The sequence below is a fragment of the Pelecanus crispus genome, chromosome 5 (assembly GCF_030463565.1).
Source record: "Pelecanus crispus isolate bPelCri1 chromosome 5, bPelCri1.pri, whole genome shotgun sequence".
NCBI lineage: Eukaryota > Metazoa > Chordata > Aves > Pelecaniformes > Pelecanidae > Pelecanus > Pelecanus crispus.
In genome coordinates this window covers 73,806,895-73,834,351 of record NC_134647.1, presented here as the reverse complement: position 1 = coordinate 73,834,351, position 27,457 = coordinate 73,806,895, and the positions used below count along the sequence as shown (strand labels likewise).

At 37.6% G+C, this 27,457-nt stretch overlaps 1 protein-coding gene across 1 annotated transcript in view; it reads left to right on the top strand.

The window, feature by feature from the left end:
* Positions 1 to 27,457, top strand: part of PIGK (phosphatidylinositol glycan anchor biosynthesis class K) — a 71,230-nt gene that overhangs the window by 33,153 nt on the left and 10,620 nt on the right. The window contains exon 10 of the mRNA XM_075711029.1: positions 14,675 to 14,750. Coding sequence (XP_075567144.1) covers positions 14,675 to 14,750 — 76 coding nt within the window. The remainder of the gene's footprint in view (positions 1 to 14,674; positions 14,751 to 27,457) is intronic.

Sequence of the window (27,457 nt, the reverse complement as noted above, 5' to 3'; positions counted from 1 at the left end):
CTGGTGTCACGATGCTGTATTCATAGCTGGGGTGGTGGCTCACAGAGGAAATAGCAGAGGACTTCCACTGTGTTTCGCTGTGCTATCAGAAGTGGCTGCTGTGAAATAATATCCTTCCTAGGGGGCTTACTGAGGCATTTTCAGACTTATCATCTGCTTGGAGAATTCTCTCTCAGGATCTCTCTTGTTGAGGTTTATCTTCTGCTAGGTTCACTTTGGATTTGCTTACCTTTACAGCAGTATTGTGTACATACAATTAAAACTATTTATTGATGAGAAAAAACAAATTTCAAACAGTAAGTTACAATAGCATACCGTCAATTTACTGTCCTGATAGAAGTGGAATGAATAAGGTTCCAGTAGCAAATAATTTTTGAAACACAATCTATGCTGTTGGTCTGTAAGAGTTGATGTACTATGTCTAATAGATTAGTGGTTCTATTATGTATTTAAAAAAAAAAAACAAAACAAAACCAAAAACAACAACAAAAAAACCCACCAGAAAACCACAAAACAAAACCCCAAAGCTGGAAAGACTCCTTCATTGTACTCCTGGAGGTGATTATAATATAACATTATCAGTGTATGTTGCACTGACTATATCATCTCTCAATAGCTGATTTTTTAAACTGTTTTTTCTTTTCTTCTTCCTCTTCTCCATTGAAAAGACCTCTTGCATAATGGTGAGTTTACTAAAGATGCACTGGCTGATAGTTGGTCAACATCTTTTTATAGCTGTAAGATCAGTAGGAAAAGTATTTGAATAAAAAAAAAATCCACATTCTTGAGATAAGTAGAAATTCCTGGGGCTTTCCACTTATGGAGAGCTATCAGCACTGTCACTTTCTTGTTATAAATCATATTTCACCAGAGTTTGTATGGCTTCCCAGTCGACCCCAGGCTGCCAACTCTTCTGAGAAGGCAGTGGCATCGTGGTTCTGCCAGGAGGCTGAGGAAACCCCTGCCTGTGCTAAAGGGCAAGTGCTGCAGTGAGAATGTTGTCGGCTGCTTAGCAGTCCGCTTGAGATAGCAGGTGTTCTTCTTACTGCTGTCTTCCCCACTAGATCTGTCTTTTGGGCCTTTCCCTCTCGATGAATACAGTGTGTCTGTGAGTACTATGTTACCTCGTTTCAGTCCAGGACTCTCTAATAAGGCAATAACTGCAGTTACTAAGCAGCTTTCTAGTGAAAGTTTAGTACTTTTCAGTGCAGTCTATTTACTGAAATGGAAATTTTTCATTTCAAAGTGACTTATATATTCATCAGTGGGGATGGGTGTGTTTGCCGCATTCCTCCTAGTCTTGATAAATGCAGCAGAAGCAGGTTTTTGGTTTTTGTTTTGTTTTGGTGGGGTTTTTTTAGGAAATAAGGCAGGGAGACATTAAAGTATAAAAAGCCTGTGCCCATGAAATCTTAATTGGCCAGCAGCCATAAAGAATACATAATACCAGCCACACATAGTCAACACATACTCTGAGTTATACAATAAGATTTTGTTAGAAAGTATAGCCTCTATAGGGTAGACATAGAAAAATTGGTGCAGAGGTATTAGGCTTAAAATGCAGAAAGAAAATTTTTTTTTTTTCTTAGTTTCCTTGGGTAGTAGACCAATATACTTGATTGCCATCATACACTTTTAGTTATCATTAACTCCAAAACCAGAGTAGAATTATATGATGATGCACATAGAAGAGGTTCATAGTATGTATGTTAACCTACTTTGATATTCCTGCTGAAAAAAATCATTGTCTGTTGTTTTGGTTACTTGTATTGCAAAAGTGTATGTGAGTCTCACAGTCTCACTCATGAATGAGGATCCGCTGTAGCTGAGCAATGAAAATACACAAGAAAGATAACACACCTGCCACCATGATGCTTATGTTCAAAGTACTCTTAACAATTTTAGTGACAATATGTTGAACATTCATGAAAACATGAGAGAAAAGGGATGATTTAGAAATCCAGTTTGTTTTTCACAAAACACTTAAAATATGAAGTTAAAAGGTGCAGGACAGAATGTAAACTCTTTACTAGACTTCATATATTTGATAATATGTAGCATGGAAAATTTTGTAGCAAGAAATCTTCTTTTGGCTACTGCATGTCTTTGTGCTTCCCTCACTTCGGATTTTTTTTTGAGCATATTCCTGTGCAATTGGAGTTGTTCCATTGTTTCTGTAACCATTAGTTATTCCATATGCAGGTGGTGAAAGAGAAGTCTGGCCTCATTATCTGTGCTAAATGAACCAAGAAACTTTTAATTCTTGCCTTAATTTCTTAGTCGCATTTTATGTATATGTGTATACACACACAGAGACACATGTATATTTATATATAGGGTTGTGAAAGACCTTAGCAGCATTGGAGATTTTGTTCTTTTACGTAAGGTGTACTGAGAGCCTGAAGTTCTAAAAGCTGAGCGGCAGATTGGCATTGTGGTGTTTTCTGCTTTACACAGTCTCTTGCTGGTAGTATCTACTGATAATGTATACTTAGCATTCAGATTTACTGATACAATGTTCTGTAGATTGTCAACATTTGCAGGAAATTACTTAAATAGCGGAAGAACCTACCACTGGAATGAGATAAAGACCAAGATTAGGTTAATAACACTAGGGCTCCAATCTTAGTTAAAATTGCAAGTAATTTTTATGTAAACCCTTACATTTGTTTAAAAAAAAAATCCTCTGACAAAAGAAGGGATTTTTTTTTTCTGTGCTTTGGTTTTGTTTTGGAAAGTAAAATCGGATCAACCCGTTTAACGTATATACTCTACTGCCTTAAGACAGTCTTAGACAGTCATGGTCAGCTGAAGTTTGGGCATGTTCTGACTGAATACTGAAGGTTTAATTTTGAAAGTTAAAGTCCCATTTTCAAAAATAACTTTAATATTAATTTTTGTTTGACATTTTTGTTACGATAATAATTCTACTAACTCATAAATTATTTTTACTGTGGGCAAGGTCCAACCCATATAAGTGTTCTTGAAAAATGTATTACTTAATTTTTTAGGAACTTCATATTTCATAGAAGTAGCTTTTGCTTTATTACATTATAAAGAAGATCTTTGATGATTGCTTAAACATTGCTTAGCATTTACCATGTTGATGATTAAGATGTTGCAGAATTCATATCAACATAGGTATGGAAATAACCCAAAACTTCTGTAAAAAAGCTTTTTTGTATTAAATGGTTTTCTCTCTTTACTCTTGCAGTAAGACAAATAAAACACCACAGAGAGTTTAAGGTAACTGAGAAGGAAAGATGGGGATGGACATGCCTGTAGCCCTCAGAGCTGCTTCTGTTCCTGCTTTAGCCTTGCCCCTTGGAGACTGCAGAGAGAAAGGGAGCAGATAGTTTGTGGCATGCTCAGAGCTACTGCATCTGTCCCTTCCCAGCAAGAACAGAGTGAGGTAATTGAAAATCTGGACTTGGCAGGTGTCTGAGATGCCGGGTTTCATGTCAGGTATTTGGATTGGAAATCACCTTGGAACATTAGAAATCTGGCTTGTCCGGCCTACTGTTTGGCATTGCAACCAGGGATAACTTGCAGATCTAGGCATATGTCTTGTACAGGTATAGCTGGCAGATGCTGTAACTACTACAGGATTGAATTGGGTGGAAGGAGATAGTGTCCCTCTCTCTGTCCCACAGACCTCAGACCTAGTGGCTTGCTTGGATAGGCAGGGGAATTCCCAAGTTTGTATGCCTTCTAGGAGCTTGGCAAGTCACGTGCCGTGTATTTGACCCAGGAAAAGTACAACTTGCTGCCACTGCTTCTGTTCTTGGGAGTGGACCACTAAAATTGTTCAGGTTTTGAAGGCTATAAGGTCTGTAAAGTCACTGAACTTAATATAAGGTACTCTGGTTAATATGCTAGTGGTCTGTGGTGGACAGGAGATGAGTCCTTTCTCGTGCTAGTACTATGAAATAAGTGAGGACAGAAAGACAGGCCATAAAATACCAATATGAAGAAAAAGGGTGACTGGTTTACAGGGTCAAACATTAATAGATTCACTGTTCAACATCAGCAGACTCAGTAACCTGCAGTACCTTGGCCTCAGAGAGTATAATATAGCTAAGTGTTTGGTTTTGAACTCGAGGTTTCATCTGCCATTAACAAGAACAAACAAAACCAGAATCCAGGCAAAAAAGTGCACAAGTCATCTATAAATAACAGAAAATAACAGTCCAGAGATAAGACTGATAAAAAGCGTAAGAGCTACATACATTCTGTGCAGCTTTCTGTGAAGAAAAGCCCTCCTAATGTGCCTAGCCATATGATGTTACATAGGTACATGTGTTGACAGGAGATCTAAAGCATTTACTGCTAGCTGACTGGAATGCTACTCAGTTCTGTCTGCCATGGCCACCCTTAGGACTCTTAGAGTTGGTTACAGAGAGGAACAGTACTGGTGAAAGAAGGGAAAGCAGTTGGTTAAGTTTTGTGGTACAGTGTTTTGCAGTCCTTGGTGTGTCTTTGTTGTCTGCTTTATGGAAATGTGTTACTGATCATGTTGTATCCCAAAAGATCGAATGCAGCATCTAGTGTTCAGAGGAGACTTGGCTGGACAGTAAACCATTTCTCTAAAGCCCAGAACTGTAATTTTTATGATTAATTTTCTGAGTGCCCAGTGTATAGCATGTTTCTTTCAAGAAAACCTGGGTCTCTATTATTGGTACCAATATATGCTCTTTTCTACACCCATAGAAAGAAGTTCAGTTGGTGCCTTTTCTTGTTGTTTCATATCTGTAGGGGCTGGAAGCCGACAGGCTGATTAGCAGCTCTGCTGTAAAGGATCTGGAGGTAGTGGTGGACACCAGGTTGAATATGAACCAACAGAGTGCTGCCATCATCAATAAGGCAGGCTGCCTACTGAGCTGCATGAGGAGGAATATGATTAGCAGATTGAGCAATATTGTTATTTCTCTTTGATGCTGGTGAAGCTCCACCTGAAATACTGTGTCTGGCTTTTGGCCTTCCCCTTTGAGAAACATGCTGAGACAGTGGAGAGGGATTGCCAAGATGGTCAGGGCTCAAAGCACACAACCTGTGAGAGGTGGTTGAGAGATCTGGGCTTGCTTAGCCTTGAAAAGATGGGAAATGTAATAGCAGGCTGCAACTGTTCAAAATGCAGTTACGGAGATGGTTAAGGTAAGCTCTTTTGGTAACAAGGGGCATTTGCTCTAGGTTGTGGCTTGGGAGGTTCAGGTTGTATGTTAGGAAAAATGTTTTTGCAAAGAGGGTAAAGTAGCACTAAAGCATGTTACACAGAGAAGTTGTGAAGGTTTCGAAGACTCAGCTAGCCAAAGCCACGGCTGACCCGATCTGGTGTTGGGAGGTTGAACTGGATGATCTCCAAAAGTCCCTTAGAAACAACATTTCTGTAATTCTTTGTAGTTATCTACATTGATGAATTGGAGTAAAGGGACAAAAAGGTAAAGTAGGAAGCTTGAAATGGAGGGGGTAAGGTAGAACGTCTGAGGATGGTGCTGGGCAGAGAACAGACGTTGCCACTGCTACTTTGACAGATTCTTGTAGTGAAGTAAGCGGTCTCATGAGAAATTATAGCTGGATGGTACATTACGTGACTCATGAACTGAAAAAATAGAAATATGTACTGTAGGTGTAGAAATATTGGACTTAAAATGTGTGTATTACAGGGTTTTTAGAAGGTGCTTGTTGAAAAGTGTACCACCATGAACAAATGCAGGTACGTTGTTTAATTTGAACATATGCAGGAAGGAACAGTGGTATTAAACAAAATATGAACTTTGCTATAAAGACTAATTGTAGCCACTAAATAATGGAATTGCTATCCTGGCACATTCCCATGTTAATTCTTTGTTTTAGAAACATCCTCCTGCTGATTTTTCTGACTTTCTGTGCACTGGTAGGTGGTATTGAATTGACCTATGTAAAGATTAGGCACTGCTGATAAACTTTCAGTTACGAAAAATGGACAAGCTTGCTTTATCCAGCTGAAAGTATAATTCTAACATGTACTGGTAGTAGTATTTAAACTGCGTGTGTGATGTGGTGGCAGGGGAGGGTTTGGTCTTTTTTCTTTGAGAATTCTGTGAAATTCAGTCACAGGTTTCCAAAACAGTCATAGAGTGATAATAACCTGTGGGTTTTTTTAACCACCCTTTTAAACATTTTCCCATGCACTTCAGAAGGACTGGGTCCAAGGGGGAAATTTGCAGCCTCAGTTACTAGATACAGCACATATGCACTTCAAACTAGATTGAACGTTTGCTCAGCTGGGTGGGTGGTGTTCTTTTCTGACAGGTTTGGACGATCAGGGGAAGCTCCTCTGATATTGCTGGACTTATCTGCATAAACATGCCCTGAGCTTGGGCAATCTGATGGAGATGCTTGTTCTCTTCCTGCGCCTCCCCCCCACCCCAACCCTTCCTGCTGTAAGAATGAATTAACATTAAGCAATGAGTACCTACTTTTAGCTGTGGAGTCAGATGATGATTTTTAGTGATAGAGGAGAGACTTTGCTGGTCTTTTTATCTCCAATTTTTGATTAGCATTTTGGGCTTCAGCAACATCATCATGTTGAAGTTTAAATTAATTCAAAAGAGATTTTCTAATTTACCTAAAATGTGGAATATTTGAGATAACAAAATGAAGCCCTACAGGTCATGTGTTTTCCAGTAGCAGCAAAGTCAGTCTGCTTACTTAAGCTAATATTCTTTTTAATTCTTTTCCTGTGTCTTGCCTAAGTATAAAAATAGGAGCAGGAAGGATAGAGAGTCCCTTCAGCGACTAAACATATTTTGACAAAAGTCATTGGCTAGAAAAGAGCAGAGAGACAATATTGGTCAACCTGGGTTAAAACACTGTAGACTTCTATCAGCTTTTTAGGTTCTTGGGATGGTTAAGAATATGTGGCTTGACAAAGGTTTATCACCTGAAATTCTTTGGATAAGAAATTATGTGTGGATCGCAGAAAGGCAGAAGAAACATTTGTTACAGTTTAGTTTTATCCAGTTTATGAAGCAACAGATTATAACTCAATGTGTCTGGGAGACTCTGGGAACACCAGCAGACCTGTTTATGAAAAGGTCCAACAGAAATCACTGCACATTCAGAGACTTAAGGTATTTTTTTAAACTCCAGAAATAAGTCTGTACAACTAGTTTGGGTCAAAATCTTTCACTTTTATTTGAAAAGAAACGAATTTTGCATTTCTAAACCATAAGATGCTTTGCTGCCTTGTTCTACAGGAATCTCTCTGTAAAGGCCAGCACACTGAAGTAAAATATTTTTTCTTTTCAATGCAAGTCAGTAGCTTCCTTCTTCAGATAATTATAAATCTGATTGTGCCTAACATTGATTTAGTTTTTCATTGCATCAGAGATCATTTTTGCCTTCAGTTTATTTTTTCCTTCATCTCCATGTTGTATTGTTCATTTTTGTGCGATCTTCTTTTTAAGCCATCTTTGATAGTATGCCACCTGCTGCATTAGGTTCTGCAAGCATCATGAAGTGGCGGTCACAGCATTCAAGGACCAAAGAATCTTGGTGTGCTTCGCTGTACTTGTGAAATGCCTGCATATTTCCACTGTAGGCATAGCTCCCTCCTCTCCTCGTCTTTGAATATGCACTAATCACCCACTCAAAGACATGACTTTTAGACTCCACAGCAATGAACTGCAAAAAATGGACATTAGCATTCTGCTAGACAGTCCTGCAAGGTCGCCCAAGGTAAGCTGCCAGCTGTCCAGCTTACCAAAGGTCAGCACTCTGGTAGTGGATGAAATTGTTTGCATTATTAGGTATACAGGTCTTTAGAGGGGAACATCTACACTCACCTGAGCAAAGGTTGCGGCAACAAAGCCTACACAGAATGCTTTCTTAAGTAGCCGAAAGACTTGTTTTGACCCTTTAACTGAAGAAACTGATGCCATGAAGGAGATGTTGTAAGGAAGTTCCTCAGAATGACTGTACTCTCGAGTGTTTGCTTCTCTTTTTTGTGACTATCCATGTGGTAAACATGCTCATAGGCAAATCTTGCATTCCCTTAAAAAGATAAGGAAAGGATTGATTAGCACATTTTTTGGGGGAAAGAGCAGAGTTAATCATGATCTCATCTTTTCAAGCACTGGCATTTTCCATGTCTGTTAGTGCTTCTGTTGTTTAAACATACCCTATTCTTAAATACACGTGACATTAGGGTTTAGCAGATAGATCAAGTACCTGGCGTTAATCCAAGGTCTAATTCTTAATCTTCTGTAGTATGGATATGGTAGATAAATTTCTCAATGGCCAATTTTAAAAACTATTCACTCAAACCCGACATAGCCCATTTCAGTCTCTCTTTAATAGGAAACCTAATAACTTTTTCTGATGTGGTGCATAAAGCTCTGGCATTTTGTTTTCTTTTTATTGCCAGATTCAAGCGTGTTCATGTATTTACAGTCAATAAAGCTATCAGTGCTGTACACAGGTTTAGATTAATAATTTCAACCTTTCAGTCTGGGGTGTCTGATTTAGGCCACTGCTGTGTTATTTGCATCCTTTGGTCACATACTGACTGTCCGATCAATTGCAGTATTTCTGCTTTCGAGCCACTTCTAGAAGTGGGACAATCCGTTCCAGTATTTTCATTCATACTATTCACAAGTTACCTGTCAAACAAACCAGGCCACACTTTAGGAGCAGTGTGAGTCTTGTACATTTACAGCAAATAAAGAAGGTAACCCCCAAACTCCTTTTTCCATAATGCATTTTTGTCTCTGATACCATCTTCTTTACCCTGTTCACACTCTGACTTTGATTTTGCGTAGTTTCCAAGAGAGGTGGTTATATATTAGGACTTTGAAAGTATTGTTGCTTGATGATAAAGAGGTACAATATTACCTATGCATGGGTCATATGCATGAAAGAATGTGTGAGCTGTCCAAACCCTCAAATCTAGAGACTGTATAGGAAGGAAGGAATATTGATTGGCCTTAGTCCTATTGCCTCATATAATTAGTGAATATCTATATTTGCCCAAAGAGCCAGGTTTTATGGCTTGTCCCATTAGCTAGACTTTTCTCTCTCTTGAGGTGTCTTAACAGTCCATTTCTGCCATGAGCAAACCAGTTAAGGATCACATGCTGCTCTTTTTTTTTCCAGTATTTGTAATACTTGCATGACATAAAATATATCTCTGCCCTAAAGCCACTGTACCTATTCTGTGTAGCAGACTGTAGGCTGGATTAGCACTTGTGGCAAAATGTGCCACCTCTTGATGCTAGGGATTTATTTTTCTTTAGCACACGTTGACTCTCTCAGGATTTTTCCCATAAGACCGAGCATGCAAATATAAATAACAAATAAGATTTTTCACTAAATATCTTGACACATTTTACTGGATTTAGATTCGTTTTCTGCAGTTTCTGTTTCATGCATACTTTCCTTCATCTAAGAGCAGTCACAGTGGCAGTATAAAAATAACTTTTAAATTGAATTTCTCGAGATCCTCCTCTTCTGCTATCTCTTACTGCTTCCCACTTCTCTTTTGATTGTATGTTTCTTTCTAGTCTTCTCCCTGAAAATCAAGATCTCCTTATGCTTTGCATTACCAGCTGTCAGGCGTGATGCCGTATATGCTGATATGCCACTGTGTTAGCTTGCTTTGGCACTGTTGGCAGTGCTCTGCTGTCATGCTCAATTGAGACAGAAAGGACCATTTCTTACTGGAAAATTAATTCCTGAAAAATGACTTTTGTTTTTGTAATAGAATTGTTTTGAAAGAAATTAAACATACGAGGAAATTTGTATTACAACAAATTAGCCCTTAATTTTATAAAGGTTTAAGTGTCAAATATAAATGAACTAAACAGTGAGGCCAACTAATTTTGTGAAATTACAGCCTCAAATTGCCACATGTGATTTGAGGGCAAATTCCATCAACTTGAGATTTTTTTTTTTTTTTTGGTATTTTGTTTTTTTTTCTTGACATAGCTGCTTTTGAGCGAAAGTGAATGCCACCCCAGGCATCTGGAAATTTGGTCTGGAAGGAGTAGTAACCTATTTACTAGCATCCCTCTGTGAAAGGGAGAGGCAAGGTCAGGATGATTGTAATGGAGATGATCTTTCTCCTGACCTGTTCTCTTCCTCCACCCTGCAAAAGAGGAGGAAGTAGAACATACGCTTCTGTGTTGACATTTTTCTCCTCTCTAGTCATGGCCTTCCTATCCTTTACGCTTTTTAGAAGAGGATTGCCTTTTACAGGTAATTCTGCCAGCCTGGCAAGCCCAGTGTTAGTGGGCTACTAATCTTAGGGCTAATGTAAAATTAAGTAGCAGTTTTGCAGCAAGTTTCTTTCTCCTTGGTACTAACTGCCCTGATCGTGGCTTTTCTTTGATCCATTTGCAAAGCTGACCAAGGTAACCAATGTAATTTTCTTAAAGACAGAATACAAGGCTTCTGTGCTTGTAAATGAGACAGACTGATGTACTGTCCTGCAGTCATTTGGTGTTTAACTGTTAGCACGGTCCCTGATGCTATCTTGGCTCATGCCAGCTGGCGCTCTCCCGGACAATGTTTGTGTGTGGTTCAGGACATAACACGTGCCTAGAGTAGCCAGTTTTGGATGCAGCCCCCACTTTGGGGGAGAGAATGCAGCCATGTAGTTGTGAGCTCCGTCAGGTCGCTTGATCTTATTGGCAGCGAGCTGTCTCTCTTCTTATTTAAAAGACTATTTAAAATACAGCCTCTGTGCCCACCTGCAGGGGATTTTAGGCTCCGATAGCTGTTTCTGGCCTTTTCCCAGGACAGACAAGTCTTGACTTTACCCTGTTCTTGGAGCTTTTGTGGTGGATGCTGTTCCATAGAAGCCTTTCGTATGCAGTGTTTCATCCTCTGTGCTGCTTGTAGGATAGCAATTTCTTGTTGCATCATGCAGTTTTCACCTTTGTTAGAAAGAATGACTGCACAACAGGTTTTGTTGATAAGATAAAAGAAGCAAAAAGAAATTTATAGGAAGTTGCCTTATACCTGGTATACAATTGTTTAGACCAGTAAACTGGTGCTTGCTCTGAGAAATGAAAACAAGATCTATGGAGGCTTCATAGCAAGCAAGTAAACAAGATCTGTGGAGGCTTCACTCTTCAGAGGAGTTTATATTGCTTATATCTGTTAAAATGAATACTGAAAGTGGTATTGCTAGCTGACAGTTATACTGGTAGAACTTTGCGTGTTGGACATTTTGAAGCACTTTGAAGCATTTTCCAAACTCATTGTATATGAGTACTTGAAAACTGAGACCAGGAAGGTACCTCTGTCATCAAGTTCAATTTCTGTCACAGGTATCATCACTTGACAGAAAAATTGAAAAGATAAATCAGGCAAAAATTGTGGTTTTTCTCACAAAATTTTTACTTTTATTTGCTTAAAATACAACATAACTTCTAGGGGTAATTGCCTTTTTTAGCTAAAAAGAATGTCACTAGTATTAGATGCTTTTAATTTTCCAATGTGTAAATAGCTATGAATAGTGAATATAATTGCAGTTCGGATCTGACTCTTGGTCAGAACCATGAGTAGAAGTGGATGAGAATAACCCTAGAAAAATATGTGTTGAAATATTCTGATAATTGATCAAAGAAGAGAAAAGAGCTGGGAACAAAGCATTCAGGAAAACCTCTGTGAAGCCATATATATGCTTATGAATTTAGGGGGAAAAAAAAATCGGTCATGGTCAGTAAGAACTTGTTGATGACTTATGTTGGCTCAATAATCTGCATATTCTTCTCACAGTTAATTTTTGCTTGACAGATCTGAGCATATCGTACTAGGAGGAAGTGGTATGTTCTTTCATTTGATGAAATGCCATGCAATGGCTTTAGATGATGGCACTGCAGTATCATAACAATGAAGAGTACACTATTATTGCCAAATTTGCAAAGATCATTTAATGTGAGTTATTCTTGCACTTTATTTAGTAGCCTCAAATGCCCAAAGTTTATCGATACACTGCTTTTTTGTACCTGCTAGCTCAAGTTATTGACTAGCTCCAGATAGAGGATATAGTTGGGCAATATTTCATATGGCTTTTGTCAAGAGTTTTGAGCTTCCATGCTTTAATTTATGCAGTTTAATATAAAAGATTGAGATACATGCTCATCCAGTTGAGGAGGATTATGTGCAGGAGAGAAGAATCAAAACTCTCTTTTGTAGACTTGACAGCTAGTACCTCACTGAGTATGTAAGCATGTTCATGGGAGAAGTTTATGGCATTTAAGCAAAAATTTTGAGAGAACAGTTCTGAACTTTCCTTCCAAAATACCTGTGCGCATGTGTGTATACATATTATAGTGTGGGTACATATATGTAGACACATGTATGTATATATAGTATAACATGCACCTATCTTATCTATATCTTATAATTTATATATATAAAAAATGTAGTGTAGTTAAATTGATTTTCTATTTTAGAAAGTAAATTAGAAAAAACTAAAAAAAGTCTTTCATGATGTTGAAAGGCTCCTATCAGCCTAATTTCAATTTAAATCTAATTACTTTAAAAAACATGTTTATACTATTCTCCCCTCCCTATTTTTTTAGTAAAGCTTCCTAAGGCTCAAAATTATCTTGATAATTTTTCTCTTTTTAATCCTTTGACATTTGAAGAAAGGCATTTTTTTCTGCAGTCGACAAGGAGGGTGTTTGACTATGCAAGGGAGTGCTGTCTCTGTCTGGACAGAAAACATTGCCCAATGTACAAAGTCATTGATAGAACAGTCAAACTTTATAGTAATTGCAGCTGTTACTTGCAGCTTCAAGTATTTAGTTTTGGGTTTTGAGATACTGGTTTGGTTTTTTTTTTTTCCCCAGACTTGCAGTGTCCCTGTAAAGGCTGTAGAGATAAGTGTTCAAGATATTGATGAATATTTTGTTCTATGTACAGTGGTTTCATATCTAGAACTATGGCTAAGAAATGGGTTTATGTAGCTGGTATCCATAAATCAAGGTATTGTGTCAGCTAACAGGCTCCCAGTAGAACAGAAGTCATCTCAAATTCACGCTGACTGTGGGTAGCAAAATAGGCAGTGGTATGTTTGCCAGTCAGGACTCCGCAAATGATAGAAAGTAGAAAGGAAATGAGTGGAAAGGTTCCTTCTGCACACCGCAGTGGAGTTGTGGTGCCCACTCTAAGCTCTGATGGTTGTGTTGGACTACAACAGCAGTGTATTTCATGTTGTGAGTACAAGTTCATCATTGCCATAATAGTCCAAAACCTCTTAAGTAAATGAGCTGTTTCAGTAGACCAGGTTCAGTAGTTCGGAGCTTGCTTACTTAATTTTTCTTAAGCACATTAGGCAGTTCTAGACAGGCTGTCGCCATGATCTTTGAAATATTGCCATGTTTCCTTCATTCCCTGCTTTTAAATTTCTTATACAGTAAGACTTTCATACATCCTCATACTCTGTTCATTACAGATTTCTGGGTATTCAGGCTCTTATTTGGAGCTTAAAAGCATTCCAAACCACAACATAAATTCAGAAATGGAAAAGGGAAGAGATGTGCATTTATTGTCCTCTCTTTTACCACAACCTGTTCATATCCTAGTGCAGAGTCTAAGTCTGTAGTTTCTGGCTCTTACCTGACAGCCAGTCTGCAGGTAAATTAACCCAGCAAGTATGTATCATTTTTCACTAGACTGGGTCTAAGGTAGTAATTTGAACCTGGAAAACAATGTCTTGGCCACAGTTTTTGTCTGAAAGTAACTCTGCTTTAACTTTGTAGGAAGGCCTTGTTTTTGTAGGGATCTTTTTTTCCCCCCTTCATTTCTTGTCATATTACTCAAAATCCTATATTCAGAACTCTTCAGAAAGATTGAGCAATGACTGATGAAAACCATGAATGATACTTTGAAAAATGTAGCACATGCTGTGCAGTTCCAGTAGAAGAAAGCAGTGGGGTTGAAGGGTTTAAAACAATGCTTTCATATTAATTTACTATCATTTAAATAATCTTTTAAGAGACTGCTTATGGATTCTGAATTTTCAGTTGCAACTACAGTTTATTCGAAGCTTAAAGGGATATGATGCATTTTCTTTGAAGTATTCTACTCTTTTTGTTCATGCTGGTTCTCTGGCTTATTTGAAACCAGTAGTACACACTACTGTGCCAGCAAATGCACATCTGTTTGTGGTGTTGAACTTCTACCACATCTGAGCACTGATGTGCACTTGCAGCAAAAATGGGAAACGGTGAATAATCCCTCCTGCCTTTTGAGATGGTCATATTTGAATTATGTTGGCAGGATTGAGTTAAGAAGCTTGTATTGTTACCAGTGCTGAATCCGCTCTATAAACGCGTAAGGCTTTTTTCCTGTGGGGATTTCAATCCAGCTTTCACCAGCACTTTGTCTAAAACTAAATTTAAAGGTTTTCTTAGGTGTCTGCTGCTAAACTTGTGGTTTATGTTTTGGTCAGGGAAAAAATTCACAATGTTATATACATTTCTGTTTACTATAAATTCATTCTTTCACTCAACTTCGTAAGAAATATATTCAGTTAAGGTCTTAACATGCACTTTTTCTTCTTCTTAAACAAAATAATCTCCCAGATACCACACATTTAAAAGTAATGTACCTGAAACTCTTAAATTTCAGTAATTCAGTAAACACTGTACTGATAAATGAGAACTTCTTTTCTTCCCAGGCTTCCAAAGGATGAGCTGGCAACGGAACCACTAAAATATGCTGAACAACTTCCTGTAGCTCAGATAATACACCAGGTATGTCTTTCTATTTTAAGGGTTTTCTTTGAGAATAAACAACATCTGTAATAAAATCTGCTTTTCTAGGTCATAGAGAATCAATGCCCTCACTCTGGAAGTATGTAAAAACAGCATACTCTTGTTCAGATGACAACTATTAAAGTCTTACTCTGAACATGGCAATAAAAAGATGCTTGCTGTATGACACAGTTGACACTTCAGAGGTTGCTGTTAAAATTGTTGTGTGTCTACTGATACAAAAGAAAAAAAAATCCATTAATTTCTTTGACTTTGCATCGTGACCTAAATTGTGTTCCCCTTTGTGAAAAAGCAGCCAAAGTATAGAATCATTATTGTGCAATAATTGTCATGACGAGTTGGGTAGGGAAAACAATCTCCCCTTCAAATACAGTTCTGAATTAGCACTCTATTTTTGTTTGCTTTTTGTTTTGCACAATAAAAAAACAGATTGAGATTTTTGCCTAGATTGTGCCTTCTAACCGTGTCTTCATTTAAAATCAATACTTTTCTATCGATTTAGGTAAACAAATGAGGGATGATGTGGTGTCATGGTTTAACCCCAGCTGGCAACTAAGCATCACACAGCCGCTCGCTCACTCCCCCCCACTGGAATTGAGGGGGAGAATCGGAAGGGTAAAAGTGAGAAAACTCGTGGGTTGAGAGAAAGACAGTTTCATCAGTAAAGCAAAAGCTATGCACTCAAGCAAAGCAAAACAAGGAATTCATTCCCTACTTCCCATTGGCAGGCAGGTGTTCAGCCATCTCCAGGAAAGCAGGGCTCCATCATGCATAACAGTTACTTGGGAAGACAAGCGCCATCACTCTGAATGTGCCCCCTTTCCTTCTTCTTCCCACAGCTTTACATATGCTGAGCATGTTGTCATATGGTACAGAATATCCCTTGGGTCAGTTGGGGTCAGCTGCCCCAGCTGTGTCCCCTCCCAACTTCTTGTGCACCCCCAGCCTACTTGCTGGTGGGGTGGGGTGAGGAGCAGAAAAGGCCTTCACTCTGTGTAAGCACTGCTCAGCAGTAACTAAAACAGATCCCCCTATTATCAACACTGTTTTCAGCACAAATCCAAACCATAACCCCATATTAGCTACTATGAAGAAAATTAACTACCCCAGCCAAAACCAGCACATGTGGACATGTGAGCTGGGATTGAATAGCAGGCTACAGTTTTTATTATAGCATGTCGTCACCCCCCCCGCCCCGACCTTTTTTCCAATTTATGGCAAGGAGGAGGAAGAGATCTTTTCTGTGCAGAAGATTCTATACTCCTTTCTTGCTCTTTTCTCAAAGTTCAAGGTCTGATTCTCAGTCTGTCCTGCTGGTAGATTAGATGGCCAGCCTGCATTCACCTATCTTCTCATTCTTTGCTGTTAGCCACAGTGGGCTCTGCCTATTTTGTGGAAATGCTCATGGCCAAATAACATAAATAAAACTTGTGATATACTGTAAAACATGATATGGAGACTTAGCATCTCTCTTCTTGGTGATGCATTAAAGAAAGCAAAAAGACCTGCTCTGTTGCAGTCGTTTGGAATTTTCTCAAAAAAAAAAAAAAATTATTTTGACTTGTAGATGTGAGTCCTGCTTCAGGGACAGGTAACTATAGTTTTCCTAAGTCAGGACTGAATAGGTCAGATTACTGTTTTCCTCATGGTACCTTGGTAGTACGGAATCTTTCAGGTAATCAGGTATACTCTGAAAAATTGACCTGAAAGTTGGGGAAAATAATGACAGTTCATCATGGGAGACAAAATGGTACAGTCCATTCACTGCCTTGGGATAAGGAAAACTTCCAAGCTGAAAACTGGGACTTGGTGTTGGTCAGGGTAGCAATAGCCAGATAGACAATGTGAGATAAAGGTGTGGTTTCAGGCTGAGCTGGTTTTGAAGTTTTAAAGATCAACAGGAACACATAAAAGTCCACTAAATATCAAAGCTGCTTATAAAATCCTATTAGTGTTAATTATTACTGTAGATCTTTTCAAATACCTTTGTCAATCAGTGTTTTTAAGCAGTTGAGTCCTACGCTGCAGGCAGTGCTGACTTTACCTTAAAGGAAACGTAAGCTTTATTTTAAAACTTTGAAGTGTACAGGTCTCTTCTGCGAGATATAAACACAAGGGATTTTAAAACTTTTGGCTGAAATCTGCACCTCCAGGACAACTCTCTGATGTGTTCAGAACATGGAAGATTGGAAATCAGGACCAGTTTGTATGTCAGGAACTCCCTGGTGTTGTCAGAGCTTCAAATGACCCAACAGCCTGCAAATGTCACATTTAAAATTCTGTCTTCATGCCTGACTCTCAGCATAAATGAATTAAACAGCAGAGCAGGCAGCCAGTCAATATGTTCTTAACAGTGAGAGTGAGCAATGAAACAGTTTGGGGGTTGTTTGGAATCAGTAAATAGAAACTGCACGGAATGGCTCACCTAGAGGAAAATCTCAAATAGGAAACAGAATTAACCTTTAAGATGGTTGACCGGACGAAATGTCATAGTAATATTTTTACAACATTAGGTAGGTAATAACCACAGAGGGTTCATTTGGCTACTCTGTGTTACAGTGCAATACTCTATTGTACTGTGGAAAGGCAAAAATCTGTTTTTTAATGTACTCTTATCTGTTTTCTGTAACAAATTTGCCGGTAGTATAGAGCTGTGGTCCACACAAGGCAGCAAAACAGACCCAACAGAACTGCAGATGTCTTTGATGTAGAGAAACGGAATAAAATGACCATTGTTTAGCTATGATGTCAGGGAGTCAGGCATCATGCCCTGGTTTTGTATGATTGTGAATGCCCTTTTCGAGCCTCGAGGAGCTGTAAGCATACTCTGCACCAGTGACCTGGTGAATTAGCACTGCAAAGATTATAATGTATTGTTTCTAAGGAACCTGTGACAATTGGGACATGTAGTGCAAGGCCCATGTTAAGTTTATATGAACAAGTATTTTTTACTTTAAGAAAACAGAAAGAAATTATAAGGAAAACAATTAACATGAGTAAAACCAGTTATTATTATGTGTGGTGTTATGATGCTTTATCCAAATGGGTAATCACTGTGTTTAGTATGGGTTGTTTCTTTATTGTTGTTTCTATGTCACATGTAAGATTTCTTTCATGTTAACCCATGTTTTGTTTACCTCTAGGCAGAAATAAAGGCATCAGTAATGTATATTTATAGTATAAATATAGATTAAAACTTCACAATGATAGAAAGGTATCCTAAATCAGTATAATGCCAAAGTACATTTTAATTATAGTTAGTAGCCAACATGACCACTAATTCTATCCAAACTTCACTATAAATTTATTCTCCTGAACACCCCTAAAAGTCTGCATGTTTTTCTTGGGCATTTACATGTGATTTCTAACATTTTCTTCAGTACTTCATCTCTGGTATTTTAAAAAATGTTATACTAATGAACAGAAAGTACCTTTTGATTTCTAATCTGGTTATTCTACAAGAAAATTTCAGACTCGGTACATCCTAAGCTATTTAACGGAAGGACACACAGAATCTGACTTTGGCATTGATCTGAAACTTTATGGCACTAATAATTATTTATATTATATAGCAGTATAAAACCAAAACCGATTCTCAGAAATGTGTTATATTTAATGCATTAGGCCATGGTTAACTAAAAAGACAAAATGTGAAGAAATGTAAATAAATAGCAGAATGAAAACAAATACTAACATATAAGCCACTAGTTTTTAGACACAAACCAAAATCAGACATTTGTAAATAAAGTAGCTTTCTCCATTTTCAAAAACAAAAAGGAAAAATGTGTGCTTTTAACTGAAATAACAAAACCACTAGTGCTTGGTAAAGGAATGCAGTCATTAGTATAAACATCTAAAATGGCAAAAGTTAACCTTTCAGAGGAATACCCACATAAGACAGCCTTTTTAATGAGGTTCTTTATGTACGGCCATGCATACAATGTTGCTACTTAGAATTTTATGAATAGTAAGGCCCCCCCCCCCCCCAAAAAAAAAAAAAAAAAAGAGAGAGAAAAAGGAGAGGGGACTCTAATTCTGCAGTTGTCTTTAGTAGAAACAGGTCTGGTGAAAACAGGATAAACTGCATTTGAGAAGATTGTTTTCATTTATCATAAAGGATATTCATTACTGGCCTTCCAATTCAGCAAGGTATTTTAATAAAAGTACCTAACTTCAGTGCCAGTGCTCATGCTCTGAATGTCACTATGTGTTAATATCTTTTGCCTAATTGGGATTTAAGGATATTGAGGAGACTTAAACTGTTACAGTGTCTTAGTGATGGAAGAATGTTTTATTGATGAAAGGCACGTTTCAGTGGATAAATGCCACGTCTCCTCATGTTGTTATAATTGAAAACAAAATGAAACAGCAAATTCAGACCACAATCAACTTGCATACTTGTTTTAGTCCATTGTAAAATATTAAGCAGATCAATTAACGTGCTGTTGAAACAGGATGGTATTTCAGGAAACTAACTTCCAGCCCATAGTGGCAATTGCACAATTTACGTAAAATTTGACATGGCTTACAGTTGCACATTTACTTAAAAATAAGAGTTCCTAGGTGTTTTCTCGTGTAGGGGAATGCATGGGGAGAATGATAGATATAACTTCTCATTAAATTAGATTGAGTTTCCTTTTGAGATATGTGTTAAGTTTGTTTGTTTTGTAGAGTTTTTAACCAGTGTGTTTCTGTAGCCTCTCTGTAAAAGCCTTAGTGGAAAATGCCTTCTGTAATGTCAGATTACTGAGATATTGTGCTAACCCTGTTGGGTAAATGTCTCTCTATTCCAGATTCCGGTTGAGCAACTCATAGGAGCACCATTAGCTTTGCTGAGTTTAGACTCGGAGAATGTTAGGGAGTCGCCACATCCAGTCCACTTTAAGGGTATTGACTGCAATCCACAATAAGGGAAATTTAAATAAGAAATTTAAGAAAGAAGATGGGAGCAGATTCCCCAGAGTTATAGATGGACAGGCTGATGGTCATCAAAGATGACTGTAGAGTTGCAGTTCTGTATTAAGTCTTGCCAGAAGGTCTTTGTTTCCATAATTTCTGTGCTTCTGTAATGAATTTGCCGTGTTCCCCCTCCCCCTGCTCCCCCCCCCCCCAAAAAAAATCCTTTTGCTTTGAAGATTAGTTTTTATTCATTCTTGGGACTTCATTCTCACACTGTAGAGGGGTGTTAGTTTATTGCATTTGTTGATGTTATTCCCGTTTCATGCTGATTTAATTGAGAGAGGTTTTCTTTAGCAGCATTTGGCAGAAATTGTTGAAACAGTATTAAGAAAATAGAACACACCATGTTGTATAGATTTTTTTGAAGTATTTTTTGATTATCTATAACACAACAATTTTAGCTCTCAGACTTAAATGTTTTCACAAACATTAAATTAAAGTGGTTTTATGTGGCTTACGATCTTTGTGAAATGCTCAACATGAAAATTAACCCATCACGTGCTGACAGAGTCTTGAAAGCATAACTTTTACAATTCAGGGATCATGCTGGTGCCCTGCCCCTCACCTCGTAGCTGCCCCACAGCAGTTGTTACCTTTCAAGCGGGGCCTCTCGCACTCCGTCTGTGTCTGGCCTGACAGTGGAGTCTTGGTTCCTGTCTGTTTTGTGAAAACCATTAGCGGTGTTCAGAACTCTGGTCAAGTATGCAAGGTGTTTAGTAGCACAGTGGTAGCACAGATTTTGAATTTTTTTATGCAGATGGTAATTTTGGTTTATGGATAATAATTTATTAAAAGTTTTAAAGTACTTTGATAAGTGACACTTGCATTTTACTGTGTCTTCACAAGCTAAGAGGTTCAAAAGCAACTTGTGGTACTTAGATGTGTCAGGTTGGATGTGTAAAGTTTTAGACACAGCTGTTTAACCATTTTCTGAAAATCCATTCTTGTAGCTGTGTTTGAAAACGACTTTAAGCATTAGCTTGCTTTTTAAAACTCTGGTCATAGTATTCAGCTGGATGATGTCAGAGATAAAATACGACCTTTCACCAAAAGGTCCAAATTTTGCCACACCTGTTAGCACAGACACAGGTCTTTCAGGAACACTTTTCTTTGTCAGAACTGAATTTTTTCAGGTTGATTGAAAATTGAATTTCTCATATCAAAGATTAGAAAGTGATCTCACTTTAGAATTCGATTTTATTTTAACAAAATACATTACATGGCTACCCAGCAAAAAGCCTTGTGGCACATCACCTCGCACTAGGACACCTGCCTGGTCAGGTTTTACTTTTGCAGTTCTGAGCAACATACTGAAGACAGTGTTGTCCACTTACCACTGCCACTTCTTGTGCCACTTTGGAGTATATGGAGAACAGCAGCCTGTTCTGGCAGTGTTCATGTCTGCTCCAGACTGGAGGTGAGAAAAGCTGTTTCTGATGTATGTCATGGAAATCTGTCAACATCTTCTTCCTCACCAGCTGACCTGAAGTTCTTTTTGGGGCTCAGGTGTTCTGACTATACTCATGTGCAGAACTAAACCCAGGTGTGCTGTACAGCTTTTGCTGAACCAGTCTTTCTTCATCTAGGGCGCTTGGGGTGTATAGCAGTTAGGAATTAATGTGGTTTAGTAAGATTTTTTTTCAATTCCTTTTCTGTATTAAACATATGTTTGTGAATTGTGTAACCTAGAGGTGGTTTGCCTGCATTTTACAACTCTAATGGAATTGGTCTCAAGTGGAATCATGACTGGATGTTATCCAGTAAATAAGAACTTGCTTCTTTCCCTAAATCATATACAGTATGTGGATTTAATTTCTTTCACTGTTGCATAACTTAGAGATTATTTAAATTCTTTTGGCTCCCTTTAAATTGAATGCTACCTACTAGAAAACTCTGTGCTCAAAAGGAGCAGAACAAACTTTCTGTGAAAAGCTATTACCGCACAGTTTTGCCAACCACCAAACCAAATATAGTATGTCATAGAGCAGCACAGATACTCCTGCCAACACTGTGTGCTACTTGGTGCATATAGTTGCTTTGAAGTTCACTCCCTAATATTTCTTATAATATTAAGGTTGATTAAAAAAATTGTGAGTAGCAGAGTCTTGCTGTATATATGAGTCATGTAATGTATGCAATGTGTAGCTTTATATCTAGAGCATGACTGCTTAATTATTTTGATAGTACTGTTTTCTACAAAATAGTAAATGAAGAATGGAATACTCCCCTGTTTCTCTGACTCCAAGAAATCACCAAACATATTCTTGACTTGATTGTAGCTTGTACAGATGTTCTACTGGGAAAACATTAAACCAGAAACATTTTCAGGCATTTTTTCATCTACTGCAGAGACAGTGATGGTATTCAGCACCTGCATATGTAAGCTGGTAGTCCACACAAACGATAAGGTTGTCTCTCTTCTTTTTCTTAGTCAGAAATTAAGTAGCACGTTAGCCTAATGAAATCTCATAAGCAAAGTCTTGACTTTGCTGAATATTCCTCAAATAGAGCGTATTTCTGAGTGTAGCATAAAATATTTTTGTAAAAGATTTAAACTATTTCTTTTATTTGCTGTTGTTTTTCTCATCAGTGCTTTCTGATCATAGAAGACAATGATGTGGTTTTAGCATAAATTAGTGATGATCTGTTTTTACAGACAAGGTGCAGCTGCTTTTGTTTTGTTATGTTTTTCATCTGAGCATGAGAGAAACCCTCTGGAAACAGAGACCTAGTAAAGCAGTCTCTTTTCTTCCATCTTCCCATTAAAGGGCTGTTATGGGTGATCACTCTCTGCCTATCCAGGATCATTATTTTACTGTTTCTCAACCACAGAGAAGGTTCTGCTTCTTTTTCTCTGTGTTAAGTTGAAGTATTAGATGGACGTTCTTCTCTTAGTCTTCAAGGCAATAAAGATAAGTATCTTAGAATTATTTTTCTTTCAAATGTTGCCTCCCAAATCTTAAAAATTTAGCAGTGATTATGAGGAACTTCATTTTTGTAAGGATAGACTACCAAGATACTTATGCATGGGGAACTCTTCTTTTGTCTGCACACAACACTGCTTGGCAGAGCCAGAAAAGAAGCATGAGTGGTTTTTGTTGCTGACCAAGCATTACAGGGGAACTGAATGTAGTATTAAATTATTCCAATTATAGCTGAATACAATGGATTGAATAACTAAATGCATTGAAAGGTAGCTTGCATGAGGAACCTGAGCTGTCAGTTGTAGGGCTCTTGTTTTTAACTGTTTCCTACTAGAAATGCCACACTGAACATTTTCTGTAAGCCAAGAAGCAGAAACTTTGCTGTGGCCTGTTCCAGCTACCCAAAGATATTGTAGATGGAGGACGGTAGCTTTTTCTTGCCAGAAATGTTGCACGCATGGTCCATCCTTTCTTCCCTGTTTGTGGATTAAAACATGTAACTTTACCTCCTTCCAGAATGAAACCAAAGTATATTTTCAAACCAACAAAAGAATTATCTCTTTTTTTTCCTATTACACAGCTCTGTTAAGAACAGTTAGTTGAGCAGCTATCAGAATGTTCTGTTTGATGTACATGTACGTTATTAGCTTGTCTGGGCGCCAGTAGGGTCCGGTCTCTGCTGTCATGTCTTTGAATGTGAATTTATCACTTCTTCACAGAAGTGGCACCCAGCAAGGTGACGGTAACCCCTAGACCACACTCTCCCTCAGATAGTCAGCTCTTCAGGGAGATGCAATAGCAGAAATGGATGCAACTGATGCAGTGTTTTCAAAATGACCATTTTGGGCTGTACAGATCCTGCAGTTTGGACAAAGAAGTATAGCACCGAACTGTTCAGTTTTCTGAGGTCATGTCTTTTTTCTCTTTCTCTGACCTATGAAAACCATTTCAAGATTGGCATTGTATCTTCATTCTTCTTTGGCACAGAATGGGAGATCAGTTTGACAGGCAGCTTGGAGTAATTTAACTAGGGGCTGCCCCTCAAGTGGCCACACTCCTCTCTCCCTCACTCCTGTTAGAGTCCTGTGCTCATTAAGCACAGCAGTGAGCTGAAAACTACTGCTAAAAAAAAAAAAAAAAAAAAAAAAAAAGGCGTTTGTCAGCCTGGCTGGATATGTGACTACAGAATTTCTAAAGCCAACCAGAATAGGTAGTATCAGCCAAAAATGATAAAGTGTATGTATATTCCCTGCAACGTTTTGTTTATACTTCTCATGAGCAGGTGATAGAGAGTGCAAATAATTGTTAACTCTGGAAAGTTGAAGAGGAAATAAATTTAAGGCTTTTGTGCATAGCATGGGAGTGTTCAGTTTGCCCTTGAGAATACTAGTAATATGAGGCATTATATGTGAATGTAGTGTCATCCATTTCATAGATTATAAGACATCAGTTTCATACCCACCACCATATAGAATTGTCAGACGTACTATTAAAAATATATTAAAAGATACCCCAGCTTTATAGTAGCTATAATTGTTAGAGGTGCCACATTGGATTTGCAGCTCCTTTAAGAGGTAATTCCTGTAATAGTTTCTTTTTAATAAGCACTATCTAAGATGTAAAATGAAGGAAGAGGTTCAGGAAGTGACTGTAGCATGTCAGGCTTTATAGAGTGCTGTAGATCTTTGTGGTTTACTCATCTGAACTTCAAATAACTGCATTTGAAGGGTTGGTAGTAGCTGTATAACCATGAACTCTAAAAATTATTACATTTCTTATATTAAAAAAATGACTTGTGCTTTTTTTCAGCTGAGTCAGTCATATCTTTGATGATCCTATACACACACAAACCTTTCAATTTGCACTATTGATCTTGCTATGTCTTTATTTTGGCTTTGGACTTGATTGTGCTACGAACCCCTTTTGTTGTGCTTTACAACCTGCTCACAACTGATTTTAAGACTGTGGTTACTGTTTCTCTTGTGCTGTAGCTATGCTCAGAGCTTTACAGAAAGAGGTTCAAAAATGCTTACAGCTTAAAGTAAACTTGACATAGCATGTTGGCAAAAAGCAAAATAAGGTTAACAGTGAGAGATTCTGATTTGTAGACTAAGGCCATAAAGGACTGTTACGTTAATCTCTTCTGAATTTCTGCACAGAGTACATAGATACTTGATTTATATTCTCCCTTCTTTGTGGCTATATTGAAATCAGGAAGGATGACTAGAAGAAGGGAGTGAGTAGAGGCTGGTAGGTGTTTAATCAAAATATTGTAATTATGGGGGAATATAAATGAGGCGGACAATTATGGCATGTTATTACATGTACATGATTACAGGAAGTATGCACGATATTACAGCTGTTACTGAAGAAGCAATATGTACATGTCCCAGGGGTCTCAATTGCTAACGTCATGTGAATTGTTGCACAGTGCTATAGATAAAATATCAATAGCTATCTCGCTTTGTTTTGGGCAGCTTATGTTAGAACTGCTGCTGTTGCTGCAGATGTAAGGAGGTTATTTTTAAGTGAGTTCTGTGATTTGAGACTCTTTGCTCTCCTTTGTGGTCATAATAAGCTTGGCTAATGTCCGAGCTTTTTTGCTAAAATTATCTCTCCAGCCATTTTCACTCTCAACATTGTAGTCCTCTATTAAGCATATAATTCACTTCTTTCATCATTCTTTGCTTCTGTGAGATTTTTTGTGATACACTGGTGTGCATTCATTTGCATTTGTCATTTATAAACCTGGATTCTTAGACGTTCTGAGTCTTTCTGGATTTGTCTGTACTGGGTCCCATTTACTTGCTGTTCCTTCAAATATTGGAAAAGTGAATACTATTTAGGTCACCGTGGTGAGTTGTCTCCAGTGGGGATAACTGAATAGGTTTTCAGTGCATAATGGTATGCAAATAATATACCTCTGCCTCTCGCGGGAATAGACTAAATATATGCACAAGCTTTCTGTGACCTTAATAGGTTTGTAGGCATCATAATACACATGGTATCTGATGTACAAATATTTCAACTGTGGTTGAGAGCAAAGAAATGTATGAAATAACTCTGTGAATTTAGTATGTGATCCACATACCTTACTCTGTATGGAAGTGGATACCAACAATATAGCTGATTTACTTTTGTAACATAAGTAATAGGTTTTAATAATAGTCACCATTAATAAAACAGAAGATGCTTAATGTCTTATGCTTAGAACATGCTAATTCATTACACTGGTGGAGTGTATTCATGCACAATGCAAGATGAAACTGAAAAACGTACAGTAAAATGATAAATCAGTTACTCCATTAGACTTTTTATGTTTCTGATGTTTCGCATGTAAAAATGCCTTTTAAAAATTTTGCTTCTTTTTAGTTTATTACAGGTTCTAGAGCAATTCAGGAAACAGATGCTGCATTTAAAAAAGCTTTGCTTTAGTGAAGCTTTCTGTGCAAGAGAATGCATTCTTCCTAAAACTTCATTTTACTTAAATTAACTTGTATTTCCACTGAGGATGGCTTATATTAAGCACAAAGGGAGGCTTAGCAGTTTAGACTTCCATCAAATAAACTGCATAACTAAAAAGAGAAGATGCCAAGCCTCACACTCTTGTACTTGAAAGTATTGTGTTCTCTCTCCTGGGAACTCAAGATTAGAGAAATTATAAAGGCTTTGCATAAAAACAGGGAGTTAGAATTAATTTTTGCTTAAGCGGGGAAGTGTCAAAAGCCTATTATGGTAATTTTTCAATTTTGTCTTAACTATTCACACATTTTTAAATAGTTGTACAATTGAGTGGAGGCATAATTGATGTGTTGTGGTTTCTTTTTTTTTTTTTTCCTTGGGCCATCATAAAACATAGTTTAGGTGCACTTAGGCTTGGAAGAAGTAGGTGTGCTAATTAAGTAGATGAAAATTTTCATATCATAGTGAGAAAATTTGCCTAATGGATTGGAATAGTATTCTAAGAATGGTTCCCCTATGCTTAATTACATCCAAGTACCAAATATCAATATTACATGAAGACAATTAAGCTACAAAAACCTTAGTGAGGAAGCATAATTCCTAGCAGTAGAATTTTGGGGTTGTAGAGACGATCATCTTCATTATTATTATTATTATAGTAAACAGTAGCAGTAAAAGTCTACATAAAAAAGTTACTTAATAACTTTATTCATTGTCTTTTAATGTAAATTAAAAGCTGAAAATATAATGGAATGAAGAGCTACTGCTACATTTTTTTGTTAATCTTTATTGAATTAAAAAAAAAATAAGGCTTGTCTATATCATAACAGCCTATAAAGTGCTAGGGTAATAGTTTAAAAATTATGCTTGATCTAAAACAAGTTTTAGGACTTCCCTAATTAAAGGAAAATTGATTTAGCAAAACCTTTTAATGGTAAATTAAATCACTTTTTCTTTTAGTAAATACAGTATTTAACAGAAGAAGTACAACTCCAGAGTTGCTTTAATTTTGGTGATCAGTTTTGCTGTTCCATAGGAGGAGTCTTTGGTGGAACAAGCTTTGCATTTGGAATGAGACTTACTGGCAAATGTGAAAGTAAGCAACGCTCCTAAGTGGTCATGGATTAGTAAGACTTTTGGTTTTATATGCAGAGAAAGGGCCTCTTTCCTACCTTTCAGCTAATTTTTCTGCAGATGCCTCTTTCGGCTATGAAGGAGCTGCCTTTGGCATCCCCAAATTGTGCCCAACTTGTTCAGAAGTTTTCTGGCTTTGTCTGCAGTAGAAACTGGTGAAAAGACAGAGATTTGCTGTGTTACAGGGATGAGGCGTGTTCTGCTTTA